The sequence below is a fragment of the Hypomesus transpacificus genome, chromosome 4 (genome assembly GCF_021917145.1).
Source record: "Hypomesus transpacificus isolate Combined female chromosome 4, fHypTra1, whole genome shotgun sequence".
Classification (NCBI taxonomy): domain Eukaryota; kingdom Metazoa; phylum Chordata; class Actinopteri; order Osmeriformes; family Osmeridae; genus Hypomesus; species Hypomesus transpacificus.
Window position 1 is genome coordinate 3,836,568 of NC_061063.1, and position 16,872 is coordinate 3,853,439.

The following is a 16,872-nucleotide window of genomic DNA, read 5'->3' on the forward strand; positions in this document are numbered from 1 at the left end:
TGTTGTGTTATGAATGACTACTAGAAAGCTCAGTTGTTGTCGATGAGTGTGCCAGGAGCAGTTATTTCACAATAAACACTGTTGAACATTGTACTTTAAAAACTGTTGGGCAATGGGGTGGGCTGAAAGTAAATTTCTGCTTTGGTTTTAATGTGTATCATTTGCACTGTAGAAGAGATCCAAGATGGTTGTTTGATAAGTTTAGGTATTGAAAATATTAAAAGCCTAGACCATGTCATGTTTGTACTTATTCCAAAAATATCTACATTATGACTAGCTATTCTTGACTCAAGTACATGCAGAATAGATCTGAAACCAGGCTTGTAAAATGTGCCTATCATAGAAACATCTACGTGTTTTTTTTAAAGGCACATTATGCTAAAATGTGTAAAAATGCTTACGCATCTGAGCTGTGGAAAGGCATTGTTTATTCCAAAGGATTTTATGAATATACTGTACAATATATTCATATCAATTTATATAAGTATTTACACAATTTACATATTTTCCATTGATGCTGTGACATGGCTGCAGGGACTAAAACAGAAAAGTGTGACATTGATTATGATGGGATGTTTACTTGCAGTCTTGGATCCATTGGATTGTTCTGTTTCTCTGATATGTACTGTAACTAAGAAATACAACCACTTTAGTAACTGTATTATAAGAGGTGATGAGAAATTATTGGTGGAATCATTTTGTATTTTGCTTGATGAAATGGTAACCAGTAACCCATTGCTCACTCACGAAGAAAACATTGTTTAAAAAATGAATGACATAATTATTATTGTATTCACCCTATCATGGGGCAAAATGTATACTCTACTTGCTGGAGACCGGTATCTAAACTATTGTTTCATGTTGCACACTAGCCTGTCACCCACAAAAACATGCTTTATTGTCATTGGTCTTTGATGGCTTCCTTATTGTAGAACTGCTTTGTATCATACCTTCATGTACTCTGAGACCAAACAGCCAAACTGAACAAGTTTCTACAACTTCTTGTAGTAAGATGATGCATCTTAAGGACCTTCTCTTGGAAAATGAGAACTACTTAAAAATAAAAATTGATATGTATCATGTTTAGTTTGGCAGATGTATTCGCATTTCTGGTATTCTTTAAGTAATTCGATTTTGGGAGGAAACCAGAAAGGCTTTTCATTCAAACCTGAGAGAAAAGACTATTTTACAACCAAACAAACGTGTAAAGCATATAAACACAGCTTGCACAACAAATGCTGGAATCACTTTCGGTGTGGCACAATGTTATGTTTTTTAAATAATTCTTGAGATTACTTGCTATCAAAACTATTCAATGTAATTTAATCCCAGGATGATATTTTCCTCATTTGTCAAGATGCATTTCAATATGTATATCCATACTACATGCACTTATCAATTCTTCCCAAACTAGATTACCTCTCTGACCACATTTCCTGTCCTCATTTTACACAATCTCAAATTCAAAAGACATACACAATATTTGGAAATTTACTTCGAAAAATAATTACTAATGATGACAAAGTAACCATGGCACACAAATGCACATGCTAATTTTAGCAACAATATTTAGGCATGACGTTTTGTGATCAGTTATTTTCCAAGATATGATTGCTTATAGAAAATGATACCTGATGCTTTTAGGTCATTTCAAATTCTTTGTCTGCAGTGAGGCAATGGAATATTACATAATTGCAATCATTTCAAGTTAAGGTGAAACAGGCATATCCCTTGAAAAATATCCCCAAAATGTTCAGTGTGCATCATCATTTGTGTAAGTCCGCAATAAGGAAGGATTTTATGTCCTGGTGGTTTTTGTTTTGTATTTCTTAAATGGGCCTGTTTGCTGAAAAAATAAATATCCATGCATCATGCTTTGAGTCCCCCACAAGATAACATGATTCTTGTCCAAGTTTGGTGTTGTGTCAAATGCTCTTGGCCTCCTCCCTGTTAATCCTTTGTATATGACTTATTTTTGTATCAACCGATAAGGAAAACTGCTAAAAAATTAGATTTGGTTAGGCGCAGCAATAGAGATGCATTTGACTTGCTGTATAAAAAAAATAACGCTTTCTTTTCTACTGATTCAGATAGATTTCCTTCTCTTCATGAGTCGGTGATTGTCCGTGAAGCTGTGGATGCCTGGTGACACAGAGCTGATTGGTGAAGGGAAGAAGCTGTTTTTCAAGGTGCTGGGAGAGATCTCCTCGATCCTATAGGAGACCGAATGAAAGTACTGATGGGGGTTCAGCTGGGAGATGAACGAGTTCTGGTGGGAGAAGTCTCCGCCCATTCCCCCCAGTGCCCCTCCTCCCCTGGAGCTGCCGAACTCATGTGAATGGTAGTGCATGCAGGAGCACACGGACTGCAGGTCGGTCACCTCTGACCGGTACTGCTGCTGCTCTCTCCGCCGCCGGCCGCGCTGCAGCGACTCCTCCTGGACGTGGATGATCATGCTGTTCCTGTTGCCCGCCAACGAGGCCCGCTCCTCCGCGTCCCGCCGCTCGTCCTCACTGTTCATGGTCAGGAAGCGCAGCACCACCAAGTTGAGGAAGGCCCCGATCACTGTCAGGCCCACCAGAATGTACATGAAGCTGAAGGCCACGTACAGGGGCTTTCTCTGCAGGGCCCGGTTCTTCTGCAGGGCCACAAAGTCCCCAAAGCCTATGGTAGTTAATGTGATGAAGCAGTAGTAGTAGGACTGAAAGAAGCTCCAGTCCTCGTAGTGGGAGAACGCGGCCGCCCCGATGCACAGGGTGCCGATGCAGGAGAAGAAGCCCACGGTCACCATGTTTTCCATGGAGACGTCGGTGATGCGCATGCCGCAGCACTTCTTGATGCGCTTCAGGAGGTACTTTACAAAAGTGTTCATCCTCTCGCCCAGGCTCTGGAACATGACCAGGGTCAGCGGGATGCCCAGGACGGCGTAGAACATGCAGAAGGCCTTCCCTGCATCGGTCCCCGGTGCAGCGTGGCCGTAACCTGCGAAGAGACCACAAACCGTACGTTAACAGCATTAGAAGTCGTGAATGATGCTGCCAACATACAGCGTCGGCATTGCTACTACAGTGAGGTGATGCTCTACAGTGCTACAACAGTGAAGTGGCATCTTCACCATTATTATACTCTTCCACCAGACCTGCATTTTTCCTTAGAAATTCCCAAGAAGTCTATGTTTGGCGTCGGTTCATCAAGCAGGAAGTCTCCGGAAGGGTCCTTTACCTCTTCTAAAACAAGTATTGAATACAGTGGAGGCCAATACAGAAATGTGGCCACCCCATTAATCTTATTTGGGCCCAAAGATGATATGGGTGTCCAATTAGCCCAAACTTTGTTGCGCAGTAGTTTAGTGTGGGAGCTCATGTAGGAGTTATTGGATGAGAAAGGAGTCAAAGAGACGCCAGTAAAGCTCTTAGCTAAATTAGACTTCATCTTTAGGCCACAAGTTTCTGGCTCCAACACTAATTGAACCAGGCATTTGAGAAGCAACCTGCACTGGTAACAATAGGTGTCAACTCAATGATTGACTGTACAGATAGAACACATGATCAACTCTTGCAGGACACCTGCAATACATTGCACATGATGTGCAGCATTGTATGTACAATGCGTGGTAATGAATGAGAGCCATAGTGATTTGTTGAATATAGGGAACGATGAAACAGTCTTAGAGGCCTCCCTAGTGTCTCTTCAGATGCTTTTATCAACCGCCAAAGCGCCAAATAACACCCACCTAAAACAGGCCAACGCAACACGCTGTCTTCCATTTGTTTACAGTCCAAAATCATCCCTTTACAAGAAGAAGCAATTATTTTCCTATGCTACGGTAATACGTTTTTTACATGGATCTAACCTAGGCAAGTTTAAGCCCAAGTATCGATTCAATATTTTCCCTAGTGGGATGTCCACCCACTCAATCACGTGTCCATGACTTCTTTTTATAAACTCTGCTTTCAATCAATGTGATTTGCAGCATGCAGTGAAAACAATTTTATGTGCATATGAAATGTGCTCTTGTGACCCCTTTATGTTTATCAAAGATTTGAACTTCTGCATGGACGGGAGGGTTCAGCTACAGGTCAAGAACAGCAGACTTATACAGCAGACTTCTGCATGGACGAGAAGGTTCAGCTACAGGTCAAGAACAGCAGAATTATACAGCAGACTTCTGTATGGACGAGAAGGTTCAGCTACAGGTCAAGAACAGCAGACTTATACAGCAGACTTCTGCATGGACGAGAAGGTTCAGCTACAGGTCAAAAACAGCGGACTTCTGCAGGATGAATCTTTCCACTTGAGCATGAACTCATAGTCTTGGACCATTTTCAGTGAGATACAAAAATATGTACAAGGAGTTGCTCTTGCAGACATACGCAGAGACACACACACTATATCTTGTTTCCTTCATACCTTTGCTGCAGTGTGTCCTTCTGTGTTGTTAAAGTGTGATTGCTGGGGTATAATAATGGCATGGTGTGAACACAAGGCTGAATCTGTCAGAGGAAAAGTCTCTCTGCAGCTCACATCCATGAAACGTCTATAGCTCTCTTTTTCCTCTATCCCTTTCTGTCCCTCTCTCTCTAACTCTTTCTCTAACTCTCTCTCCCCCACCTCCCTCTCTTTCTTCCTATTGCTTCCCAAAACAGACATGTGAATATTCCTTCACAGAGTGAAGAAATGAAATCCAGCTAAGTAAAATTCAAGCTTGCTATGGGGTTTTGTTTACAATGCATTTGTGAAAGTACACATTTGTAAAGGTATTCATTTATTATCTTACTATAGTGAGCTTTCGCATGCAATGTTTTTGTATGTGGGAATACACTTTTTTTCATTTCATAGTACAGTCATTAAAACATTTATGAACAGTTTTACAATTTGCAAGCTTAAAGCATGCTGTCTCTTTTCCTTCTTGCACATGAAATAGTCTAATTAATATCGATTTTTATAGCTCAAATTATTCCTGCAGAGTAATTAGACTATAATGAATTACACTGGCAGCCATGATGAATTATAAATCATATCTGATTTGTGGCACTCATGACTGTGCAGAAATGATTTCCTCAGCCCAGTAGTCTACCCAGTGTGACAGGAATAAAATGTTCCATTGAAGTATTGTGAACAGATTTTTAAATAACGACTCCAGAGAGAAGTTTGTCTCAGAGCCTGCATCTTGACTGGATGTGTGCGTTCCTGCTTTGGCGTTGGACTCCATAATGTACTTGTCCTGCTGCAATGACAGTATCGTCTCATGTCGTCAAGGGAACTACCACTCTTACTGGGCTGAGATCCACAGGTGTTTATGTGCATGCACAGGTGCGTGCACATGCATTACACTGTAAGCATGCTGTTCTGCTGACACAGCTATTTCCGTTGGTGTGTGTGTGTTTGGTTTATTCATCGCACGTTCTTGAGATCCAGCATACTGTTGCAGCGTTTGTGGTTACCCAACAACATCCATGTTCCTCATTGGCATTCACGTCACAGACAGGTTACCTACTCCACAAGAATAGAGCAGAACAGAACAGAGCAGAACAGAGCAGAACAGAGCAGAACAGAACAGAGCAGAACAGAGCAGTTGCTTAAATGGGTGGCTTTTCTTTGCTCATCTCTTCTGGAGGTTAATCCACCTTGAATTATTTCAGTCGTCTGGCAGCATTAATTGCCATGAGCCATGGCATTTTAATGAAGGCCAGGAGAGAGGAACAGAGTCAATGTGTGAAGCCCTGCCAGCTCTTCCTCTGATAGGAGCTAACTGGGACTGGGAACCGGGCGGCTGTTTAGGAGCGTTTGTTTCTGTCAAATGCTACTTGTCTCCACAGCTCCCTGTTTGTCAACTGAGCTCATCCTGGGGTTTCAGCAAACACGTGATGCCTCGCTAATTGTCACTTCGTTGAGTTATCACTCATTCACATCGGCTTGTCTCAAACGTTTTCACTGAATGGCACGTACTGTATTGGTTTGTACTGCAGTGTAACATATCGGACAAATCCACAAGCAGTGACAGTGGACAAGAGTTACTTAAATTGTCCTTTTCTCTGAGAATCCAGCATGCATTGGGTAGCATTGCAGGTTAAGACCTCACATCATTTTGCTGTGTGACCTGTTGGGCAAGGTAAACAAACGGTGCTTAAGTGCAGGGCAGACAATGCATTCTCATTTCAGTCCACCACACAATCCACGCATACAACGGCACACACGCGCAAGCAGGGATCTTCACGCTAGGCTGTAAGGACCCACCTGCTGCTCAAAAAGCTCATTTTATTACCACTGTCTCTTTTACTTTATCAGCTAGCTGTTTGGTCTCACAGCTCCAAGATAATATCACTTCACCTGTAGGCCACACAGCATTAGAGATACTGTCTCAGGGAGAACATTGTGTGTGGGTGTGTGGGTGTAGGGGTACTTAAACTTCAAGCTAACAACAAAGGATGGTATAATTCTGCGCTTAATTTAAAAGGATGTTTGACTAATTTTCACCGTCTGAATACAGCTGGGATCTTTGAAGTCTCTCCTCTGAGACCTGTTTGTTTCCATATTATTCTTGAGCTCCTGTAGCTCTCGTGGACAGCTTCTACAGTGGCTTTCATAGCCAGCGTGAGCTCTCAAGGAGAAGGGAGCCACAGGCAGGGCGGCAACACTTATGGGACGTTCATAACAGAACACCCAGACCAGTACGACAGGGTTCAGGTTGGAGAAACAAACAGGATCTGGTTCATTCTACAGTCAATCATATCAGAATTCTGGTCATTTAGTGTAGTTTTTATTCACACAACATGAGGATCCTAGCCAGAAAGTACTGTCTCGACAAAGATCGCAGTGATACCTAACGCCTTTAAGTGGTCTCTGTGAGAAAAGAGTGTTACAGCCCCATTCATTGACAGTTTCATTTCAAATAAATGCATGTAATTGTGAGACTCATGGCTGGATGAGTGAACAAATGTTTGGAAATGACTTTGGAAGAGATTATTAAAAAATCTGCCTCCTCTGGCAGTAAAAAGGGCTCACCAATACACAGTTTGGGTTTGTATTGATGGGAATGTCCATCATTTAAATGCCAGTACTTATTGCAGCTCACTGACCTTATTTGCTATTGGCTGGCAATCTTAAGCAGTTATAACAGTATTGATTTCTGTTAATAAAGGTTCTCACCTTACTTCTGTTTAGAGGCAGGGGTTTTGAATTCCAGATATGGGTAAAAAAAAGACGATGTCTTTCAGCTATCTCATTAGTTTAGTGAACGATTATGTACACACACACACACCGAACAGTTTTGCTGTCAGACTAGCCACCCTTAAAAGGTGCTGCACAAATGTGAAACGTTTTAATAAAGTCCAGCATTACTCATCACTGGACCACTGGACCGACAGAGGAAGAAAAAGGACAAAAGTAAACCCTCTGTAAACGTATGATTTCTCTGCTCCTCTGCTGATTGCATTGAGCTATATCCCCCACTGGGTGTTCTTCAGGCCTGATTATCAACCTTGGCCAGATAGCGGAACTGGAGAAAATGAGAGAGCAATGTGGAATATAATTCCCCGGTCAGTGCCACAGTATGCTACTTTGTGATGTGTCTCTCTTGAAATTTGTCCCAAGTTGTCACTCTGTCCCTCTGTGAAGGCACACGTAATGATGTGCAGTGCACACATAAGCCAAAAAGGCCGTCGAGGGCTGCTAAGCAACAGGCATTTGCACACCACCTGCCTGGAGACAGTGACACCAGCTTTGGTTTCTGGCCGGACTGTTCCCAGCCCCCCCCCTCTCTCGTTCTCCCCTCCCCCCTTTCACTTTTAATGAGGATTTGCTGTATGTGTCTCGAAGATTACTCCAATATTTTTATGACGTAATACTTTTGTACATCTAGGTGTTATATAGACATGTGAAACACACTCGCACGCACACACACACATCCCAGAAGATCCTCTTCTCTATTATCCGCAGCACTAGTACGGTGTTCCTCCCTGGTGGCTTCTCTCTGACTGCTGGTCAAGCTCGTTTGTTAGCACCTGCTCTCTGTCTCCCCCCTCGCTTCCTCCCCTGCAGGAGGTCATGCTACCAGGCCAGACGAGCCAGCTCCGGACAGTAGACCTCTGCTTGGCTGTCTGGCTCCTCAAGGCGATGTCCTGCAGTGCATCATGAGCTGTCTGTCATGTCATCAGATAATCATGATGAACAGGTATTACCCTTGGGAGATTGTAAGGGGTTTTGCGCTTGGAGACACCTGAACAAGTTAGGTGTTCGGTTATGTTTCAATTAGTCAACATTTTCTTTAGGACATTTCACGTCCTAATCATGGTACAGTGTGTGTTACAGTGTGTGAAAGCACACATTCAGTCCATTTAATGCCATTTATTTATCTATACTGTAGGGGGCGCTGTGATTGCAATGTTTGGAGACAACTCTCCCACTACTTTGTGTGAACAGTATTTATTTAACAACCCCCCAGGGACATACTATTTCGTATCAAAGAAGCCACTTGTGGAGCACAGTGTGCAGCCACTGCTTGCCTCGTTCTGCCGGTCTGCAGAAACTCAGATTGCAGGAACCGACTCAGTGGAGACCAGTGGCAATGTGCTTCAGGTATGAAACTGCACCAAAACAAACTGCTAACCTAAAGCAGTTACTCAGGGTGCTTTAGCATTGGTGTTTTAGAGCGAGGAGAGGGGAGTTAGGGATAGACACACCTTGTCCAGGTCCAAAGTACTGTAGCTATCTGGACATAACAAGGAGGTAGTGCAGGGCCACTAAAAGACAGTGGAAGAGTTCCTGCATCTTTTTCACAGGGGAACACACCCCCAGGGGGGAGAGACAGGCCTTGTGGCATGCTGACTCACAAGGCTTGGTGTGTATAGTGGGGGAGAAATTAACTTCATGGATCAATAGCCGACTTGCAGCCAAAGGATGAGCACAGGTGGGCTAAATGTCACAGCTCATGCTGATTCGCCCACTTGCTACAGCCAGACATCTAGGGTGAACACTGTTTGGAATAGTTAAAAGCAGGGGTGGTTAGTCATACCATAATGAACAGCTGTTTGAGTTTAGATAAACAATGCAATTGATGACAAATCTTTCTTGTCTAGATATTTTGTTATTATATTTAATAATTGTTTAAATATACCTTAAAATAGGTTCAAATGGATAAGAAGCTAGTTAAAAGTCTTCTAGGTTTTATAAGTTAAACATTTCACATATTGATCCCATATTCACATAAACCACTGTATGTTTTAAACCATTTTGCAATATTTAAATCACTCATATGAATATTTCAAACAGATTACGGCATAATTTGTGTCTATTATTAATAATCATACCCCTTTATTGCACAAATGTTAAAAGATTCCTGCACATTTTGATGCATATTTCATGAGAAAGGAGAGCCAAGTAGGTTTCAGGCCTTTGATACATCCATCTTTTAACATGAATATCAGGCTTATTATAGTCTTTTTTCATCCATGCAAAAAGGTAATGATTTTCAACTGCTATGTTGACTTTGATGTTTATCATGCATAAACACCATCTTAGTGGACGACTTTGGTGTTTTGATTCGTTTTTTATAGTGTATCTTTTTAATCATCCCAACGAATCAACTCAGCATTTTTGAGGTGCATTCATGGAGATAAATGGATAATCATTCCTGGCAGTATCGTGGCAAGATTGAGTCATACTTGATTCTCCAACCCTCTGTAGAAGTAAAATTGTTATCTGAAAAAATATCTATAATCCGTTTGTCCAAATTCAAGAAAGCAAACTTGTAGCTATTAGCGTTAGTCAAGGCAATCATCAAAACGCTGGGCTGTGTGCAACCCCCCCTCCCTCCACCAAAAAGGATGACCCCACACACTTCTCTCCCCCTTCTAACCCCACAGAACACGGCTAAGATTAGCCTCATGAATCCCCACTGACCCTCTGCGAACGCTCCCTCTTTCTAGCATACTCTCTCACACAAACACAACACTCTCTCTCAGTGACAAAACAATCACCTTCAAAACCCCACAACCCAATCCCAACCCCTTACGAGACCCAATCTACTTCTGTGATGACAGTCGAGGAAACAAAGTGCAGTGTCAATCAAATGCCTGACAGTGTCCTGCTGTTGCCTTGACACGAAAAGCTACGACTGTGGCAAATGAGCCTTTCAACTCATTTGCTATAAAGACTGGCCACATATGGTGACGGGAAACAAGTGACACGCTCACTTGTATGCCTGCATGTGGCCATGGAAGAGAGTGAGCTGTACTGATTGTCAACAAGGAAAGTTTGGCCCTCATGAGCTTGGCAGAGGGCCAATATAAATGCCACCCAGTATGACATAGTATCAATTAATGTTATTCCTACCAACTGTTTCCATTAAAAAGCCACACTTACGTTTCAAATGGGCTCCACTGTGAAGGTACACAACTAGTAACGCTGGTACAAAAAGCCAATTAGAATCCATAGTGCTGAGAAAGGTGAGATGGAGTGGTCGCTAATATACATTTAAAGCGTCACCTCTTAATCAAATAAATGAGAAGAGACTTCTATATAAGATTTGTTTTCTGATTGTTGGATATTAAATGGAATGTTTCATGTCTTGGGTATTTCTTTACAGTTTATTGTTGCGGTAGACATGCCACTTTGGTATATTTGTGAAGTGATCCCTTAACACATTTTGTAGGCCCTACCTGTTTTTATGCAGTACATCTGTCTGGTTGTACTCATAATGTGTAATAGTACCTTGAGTACAGTAACATTGTTTAGAATTGAATGTCAGGCGTAGTGCACCTTTGATGATTAGAAATAGCTGTTGTATGTCCTCTATGAAGTAACTCAGCTATACATTAGACGCAACAAAACATGAATGTAGCCAACTGTATTTTGTATTTGATGGAGTGGGTCAAGGTCGCTTGCTAAGTAGGTTTGGCGAGTGAAATGTACACCGATGGTTTACTTTGTTGAATTACAGATACCTCAGTCTAAATATTTCTATCGTTTGTCAAGCCTCGCAAGGTTATTCCATTAGCCTGGCCCCTGACATGATACTGCATGATGCAATTATGATACAGAACCTCTCAACATGTGCTAAGGAAACTACCTGAGTGCGTCGTGTTTTGGGGAAAAGCGTCCAGTAGCCCAAATTAGACCGTTTTTTCAAAGAGCAGCATCTGTATGCTCTAATCAGCTGACTGGGATGACGTGCGACTTCACAGTTTTTGAACACATGGATGCTGGACAAATTACAGTTAAAGCCATTTTCAGTCATCTAGATCACACAGTCTTTCTACTTTAGCTTACTCTTCGAACAAGGCTGAAAGAACGCTGAAAGAAGTTTGAAAGAACGCTCCCCGTCATCGTCTTTACCCGTTAAAGCATGACGAAATTAGCAACATTCTGTGTAGTCACAAAAATGTGGGGAAGTAATTTATTGGACCATCAGGATGGGTGGAAACGTGAAGTTGGAACAGCAAACATAATCAAGATACTTTACAGTGTCGCCAAGGCAACTACAGCTTGCACCTTTCCACAGCTGCGCTGTCATGTGATCACAGTTTCTCACCTAGTCTTCTATATCAGACATACTATTTTAATTATAGCTCCTTCTCTCAAGTTGATTAAAACCAGGTTATTCGTTTGAAGGTATACTCTATTTAAAACGTGTCCAACTAAATGTTCTCAGATCAAAGAAGGACAGCTAGCAATCTAAACTTCTTTGTCCCCACAGCGGGGCACCTGTAGGCTTTTACTTGTGACAAGGAAAAAACGGATTTTTCAAAAAGGCTAAAAGGTTATCCTCGAACGTCCTTTGTGACACGGTCACATTTTTAGCCCAGCCTTGTTTGTGTGTTCACTCATAGATAATGCCTTTTCTTACTTGTGTTCCACACATGGGCCATGTGACAGGTCCCTAAGGAGTATTGGAGTCCTTCTTTGATGCAGTGGGCCTGCAGTAATGTGCACAGCCAACATGGAGGTTACATGGACATAATGTATACCCTTGGTGTTTAGCGCCAATCACATGATTGCCCCTATTAAGAAACCATTAGGCCAATAGGCCTACTGTAAAAGTACAGGCCCAACATGTTTCTAGCCTTCATCTTAAAACTACAAGAGAAACACCTGTAGAGGACACCAGAACTGGCGTAGTTATTTTTCCTTCACTAGTTTGAATGATAAACTACATTATAGCTTCTAAGAATTTTGCCTATCTATTTAGTCAGAAATAGAAGATGCATATAGGCTATATGTGATTCATATCCTAAATACGTGTATGCACGATAACAATCTATCACATGTAGTTTCAATCATGCAAATATTCATCCATAAATGCATCTTTATGTTTTATACTAGAAATGCTGTTTCATCATTAAATCGATTATTTTAACGAGATAAGATGCAATAATGTCGTGGACAACCGCTCTTTAGTGGTAGGTAGGAGGAGGGTCTGACCAATCTTATTCAATTGCAGGGTGCGTCTTGTAAATGTATTAATCATTTAGTCTACTAAACAACAGGCATTGATTATAGCCTCGGTGTGAATGTACAGTAATCACGACTAACAATTTGGCTGTAAGGGCAAACGTTTAGGAGATCTACAACTGTTCACAGACATCATTCAGTTAAGAATCTGTTGCACATAATGCCTTTATGCTTGTCCAAAAATGTATTCATAGAAATTCATGACAGTTTCTTTTCCAACTGGAGTTTATTGTTATGAAGATTAGGAGTCTGACATTTCTGCTATGTGTAACGCAGATACTCCCCCGTGACGTGTCGTTAGTCAAACTCTGAGGAGCTGTTCTTTCAGCACCACGCTCGTGGGGTACTGATATAGCTTATGGGAGATCTTGACAGCCCTTAGCTTCACAGTTTGTGTTTAACCCTCAGTAAATTGCAGATGTACGTCTCTTAATAGACAACGGACTTGTTATAAGAATGAATGTGTAAATATTTCAATAATTGAACTACGTCTTTGAGGCATTTACGATAACCAATAAAATCTTAGGTCGACCTCTTGTGCTTGAAACCATCAATTCATACAATACGTGATGAGTATTCTAACCAATATTTTTCCTCTTCGGATTGTGTGGTATGTGAGTTGTGGAATACAGTTGGCCATTTAAATCATGAAATCATACATCCTTAATATGGATTCACAGACTAAATGTGTGTCAATACAATATTTACAACTTTTCATCAACGTTCAATGTAGACAACGTCAGTTAAGGGTTAAGGATGGGAAGACATGTTGCTCGAGAAGTTTGTTCAAGGGTTTGCCTGCAAAGTATGTTCTTTCGGCTACAATATTCGTGTCCTGAAATGATTTAAAGTCTATACCTGCATACATTAAATTGTTCACCTGACGTTGAAGGACACAACAGCAGTTACACACGTGCTATTGACAGTAAAACAGGCCTGTCTTCGAAACAATGGTGTGCGTAATGCTGTTACGCAATTAAACTCGCAAGAAAACTCACCTATGGTGGTTATGACTGTGATAGCGAAGTAAAAGGATCCCGCAAATTTCCATTGAACCCCGGCTCTGTGGGGCTCGGCCTCCAGAATAATGGTCTCCAGTTTTTTATAGTCATCATCGCTGATGTTGTATTTCCCTTGGAGACGCTTCTCCTCGATCTCCAACTGCTCCTTCTCCCGCATTTCGAAATCTGATTCCAGGGCATCGAACACCGCGGCCCCGACTAGGAGGTAAGTGAACGTGCAGATAATCAGGGACAAGGTCCGCACGTTCTGCCGCTTCATGGCCACCAGGAACCGGCGACTGAGGGGCTCATGTCCCCTCGGATCCCCCGGGAAGGCGCAGCAGTCAGGAAAGCGTTGGCAGCGGTTTGAAGAGGAGTGACAGAATGGTGCGTGTTGGTGACAATGGGTGCGGTGGACGCTTGAGCAGTGGATACTGCTATGATCCCTGTAACAGGTCCCCAAATCCTGCTCCTGGTTTGCAGAGAGACACAACAGACTACTCGATCGCCGGGACCAGGAGCCCTGTAGCCGACAGACTCTGCGTAAGACCTGTCCTATCCAAGTCCTCCCGTTGCGTAGTGCCATCAACAAGCAGCTTTAATATTGTTGTTGTGCGATCCAAAGTAAACTATTTCATCTGATGAAAATAAAAACATTTCAAAAAACGTATAAATTCAACATTTGGTCAATCTTATATGGTTTGATTCAGTGCTCTCTGTTTGTGATGCGTTCCACGAAGTTTAAGAGATATGAAAAGACCCGAGTGAGCTTTGCGGGCAGGGCATCCTTCGCATAATTGCAACTTTTAGCATAACACCAACCTGTTCGTCGTTGCCTCATTGAAGTATGTTGCGTCTTTTATAGGCAATCCCCAATCTGTCCAAAGGTTTACCCCCAAATCAAAGAACTGTATATGGAATCCAGAAATGTTAAAATACGTGGCATCCTCATCAGTAGACCAATTTGCTGAGTCGTCGGTTAGAGTGAAGAGGGGGTGAATGAGCAGTTGAACGGAGGATCCGTCGAGGAGGCAAAAGCTTCTCACTGGATTCGAGCTGTGGGCATCGGAATCACAGGCGATTAAATAAATCGAAGATCAAAGGTTTTGTAAAGGGTTGTAATGCCGTAACCTTGTGCTTCACTTAACCTACTAATCTCCTTCATGATTATCTGACCATTTTGCCATAATTTCAAATAGCAAAAGGACTTATCCAAACGCGGACTTAACTGACTGTTCGCCTTAGTCATTATCAGTAGGCTAAATCAGCATCGACAACAAGTTCCATTTTCCTGAAATCAGGTTTTAGTTTGACTAGAAAATACAAAGATAACTGAATGTGACTATTCGCTCTTCAGCCTGGCAAGCAGAATAAGATATTTTGAGACTTCACAAAACTGAAAAATCCACATCATTCATGGTCGCTCGGTCACTAACATATGGAGCTGCGCAGATCGCGCGCGCTCCGTGTTTATCCACGGAAAGCAAATCATCTTGAGTTTGTTAACAAAACAATGTTTTCTGTCGACCCTGAAAAGTTAAGTGAGGCCTTGTACCAATACTTTTAATGTGATATGTAGTATTCTTTAATAAACCCGAACAGTCGTAGTCTTTAATTAGACACCCAGTACTTAACGCATTCCTCTTGGTTCAGTTAGGGTTATTTCTAATTAAAACCCCCTCCATTCAAACGTGAAAGCATTTCGACATTGGTCCGTCAGATTATATTTTCATTCCAGTTTTCGGACTTATCACACCGGTCTATTCCGTAGGCACGTCTGTGCGTCCCTTTCCGACATACCCCATGATGACCACTCCCACCATAATGAATAGCATATGAGAGGGCAGTTAACTGATCACAAACGATTTGCTGAAAAGCAAACGACACAAAAATGCAACACAACCGCTTACCAAACATGAGAAGAAAATCACTAGAACAAGCGCCTTTAGGAGCGTCGCTGTCCATGGTACCTCACAATCAATTCTCCCAAGCAACTAGTGCTGAGTGTGGCCTGCGTGCTGTCATTACTGTGACTGGAACTAAAAACTAATTTGCCCACCACCAAAGCCAATGCTGTCTCATCATGTATATATTATTGAGGCATATACTACCTTTAGACTGAGTAAACAATAATTACTATAAATTAAGTTCTGTTTACTTTCACAGGATTTTACTTTAAAACAGGAATCGATACATTTTGAGACATGGAGCAAATCATTGTAATCGCAAATACGACAAAGGATATCATTCCCAGCGCTGGTGCAAACACATCGTGTGTGCATAAACGTTTCATAAATGCCGCCGTTTGAAGTCGAAATAACTCCATCACTCTGAATGGTGTAGATCTCTGTATCTATATTTAGCCATTTTGTCTCCTATAGACATCTCAAGTCTCTGCTCAATCCACGCATACAAATCACACGCTGTATTTCACGACGTGCTGTAAAATTAAGTTTGACAATAGAAAATACTTCAGAGTCTCCATGGCAATGACAATTCATTGCATACGTTGTATGATAATCAATCAAGCAGACACATACAGCAGGAGAGAGCAAGCCTGGCTTCATTATTTACAGAAGAAATGTCTGTTTACATCACTGGATTTCAAATGGTTAAAGTACTTAATCTCCTCAGGCTTGTGCAAGGAGCATCAGTTTGTCTCAATCTTCAGAATGTACCTTTAAACTTCAAACTTTATTTGTATAGCCCTTTAAGACCATTCTACGGTGGCCCTGAAGTGCAAATGACACCCCCTAATATGAGTATATCCCCCAAATGAAAATACTCCCCCTCAATACGAGTCAACTCCCCCCAAATCGGATGACTTGTTCACCTCCCCCCAAAAATGAAAATACTCCTCCCCATTACGAGTCAACTCCCCCCAAATCGGATGACTTGTTCACCTCCCCCCAATACAAAAACGCGCCCCCCCCCCCCAATACGAGTCAACTCCCCCCAAATCGGATGAATTGTTCACCTCCCCCCAATACAAAAACGCGCTCCCCCAAATGGAAAACGACATTACATTAACTCAAAAACACATTACATTAACTCTGAACGGAAAGGGTAGGTAGCCTACTACACTTTAGCGCTGATTGGATGCAGTAGGCTAACTGACAAGAAATAAGAAATTGATTGACAGAAGTACAAAATGCAATAGCCTGACAGAGTTACGTGCACCAGGACATTTATTTGGGTATCGAAGCATGTAGCATAGGCTAGTATGCAAAAGCATAAATTGCAGTGTTAAACGTAAACATCGATAGCCAAACAACTTGTCCACGTAACTCTGTCATTATCATGAAATTAATCGTTTTGATTTGAAGGAAAGAGGAAACATTAATGTTTACAATTCAGAGTCATTACACTACTCTTTATTTTAATCAGGGTCATTCCTATGAAATAATCTTAGATCGGCTGT

At 41.9% G+C, this 16,872-nt stretch overlaps 1 protein-coding gene across 1 annotated transcript; it reads right to left on the reverse strand.

Moving 5' to 3' along the window:
• Positions 1-426: 426 nt before the first annotated feature.
• On the reverse strand, positions 427-14,685 carry kcnk9 (potassium channel, subfamily K, member 9). Its single transcript, XM_047019495.1, has 3 exons — positions 14,274-14,685; positions 13,449-14,089; positions 427-2,982 (listed from the first exon to the last, which is right to left on the reverse strand). Exons 2-3 carry the CDS (start codon positions 14,035-14,037, stop codon positions 2,087-2,089), a joined length of 1,485 nt encoding a protein of 494 aa, XP_046875451.1. The 5' UTR covers positions 14,038-14,089; positions 14,274-14,685; the 3' UTR covers positions 427-2,086.
• Between the last annotated feature and the right edge of the window lie 2,187 nt (positions 14,686-16,872).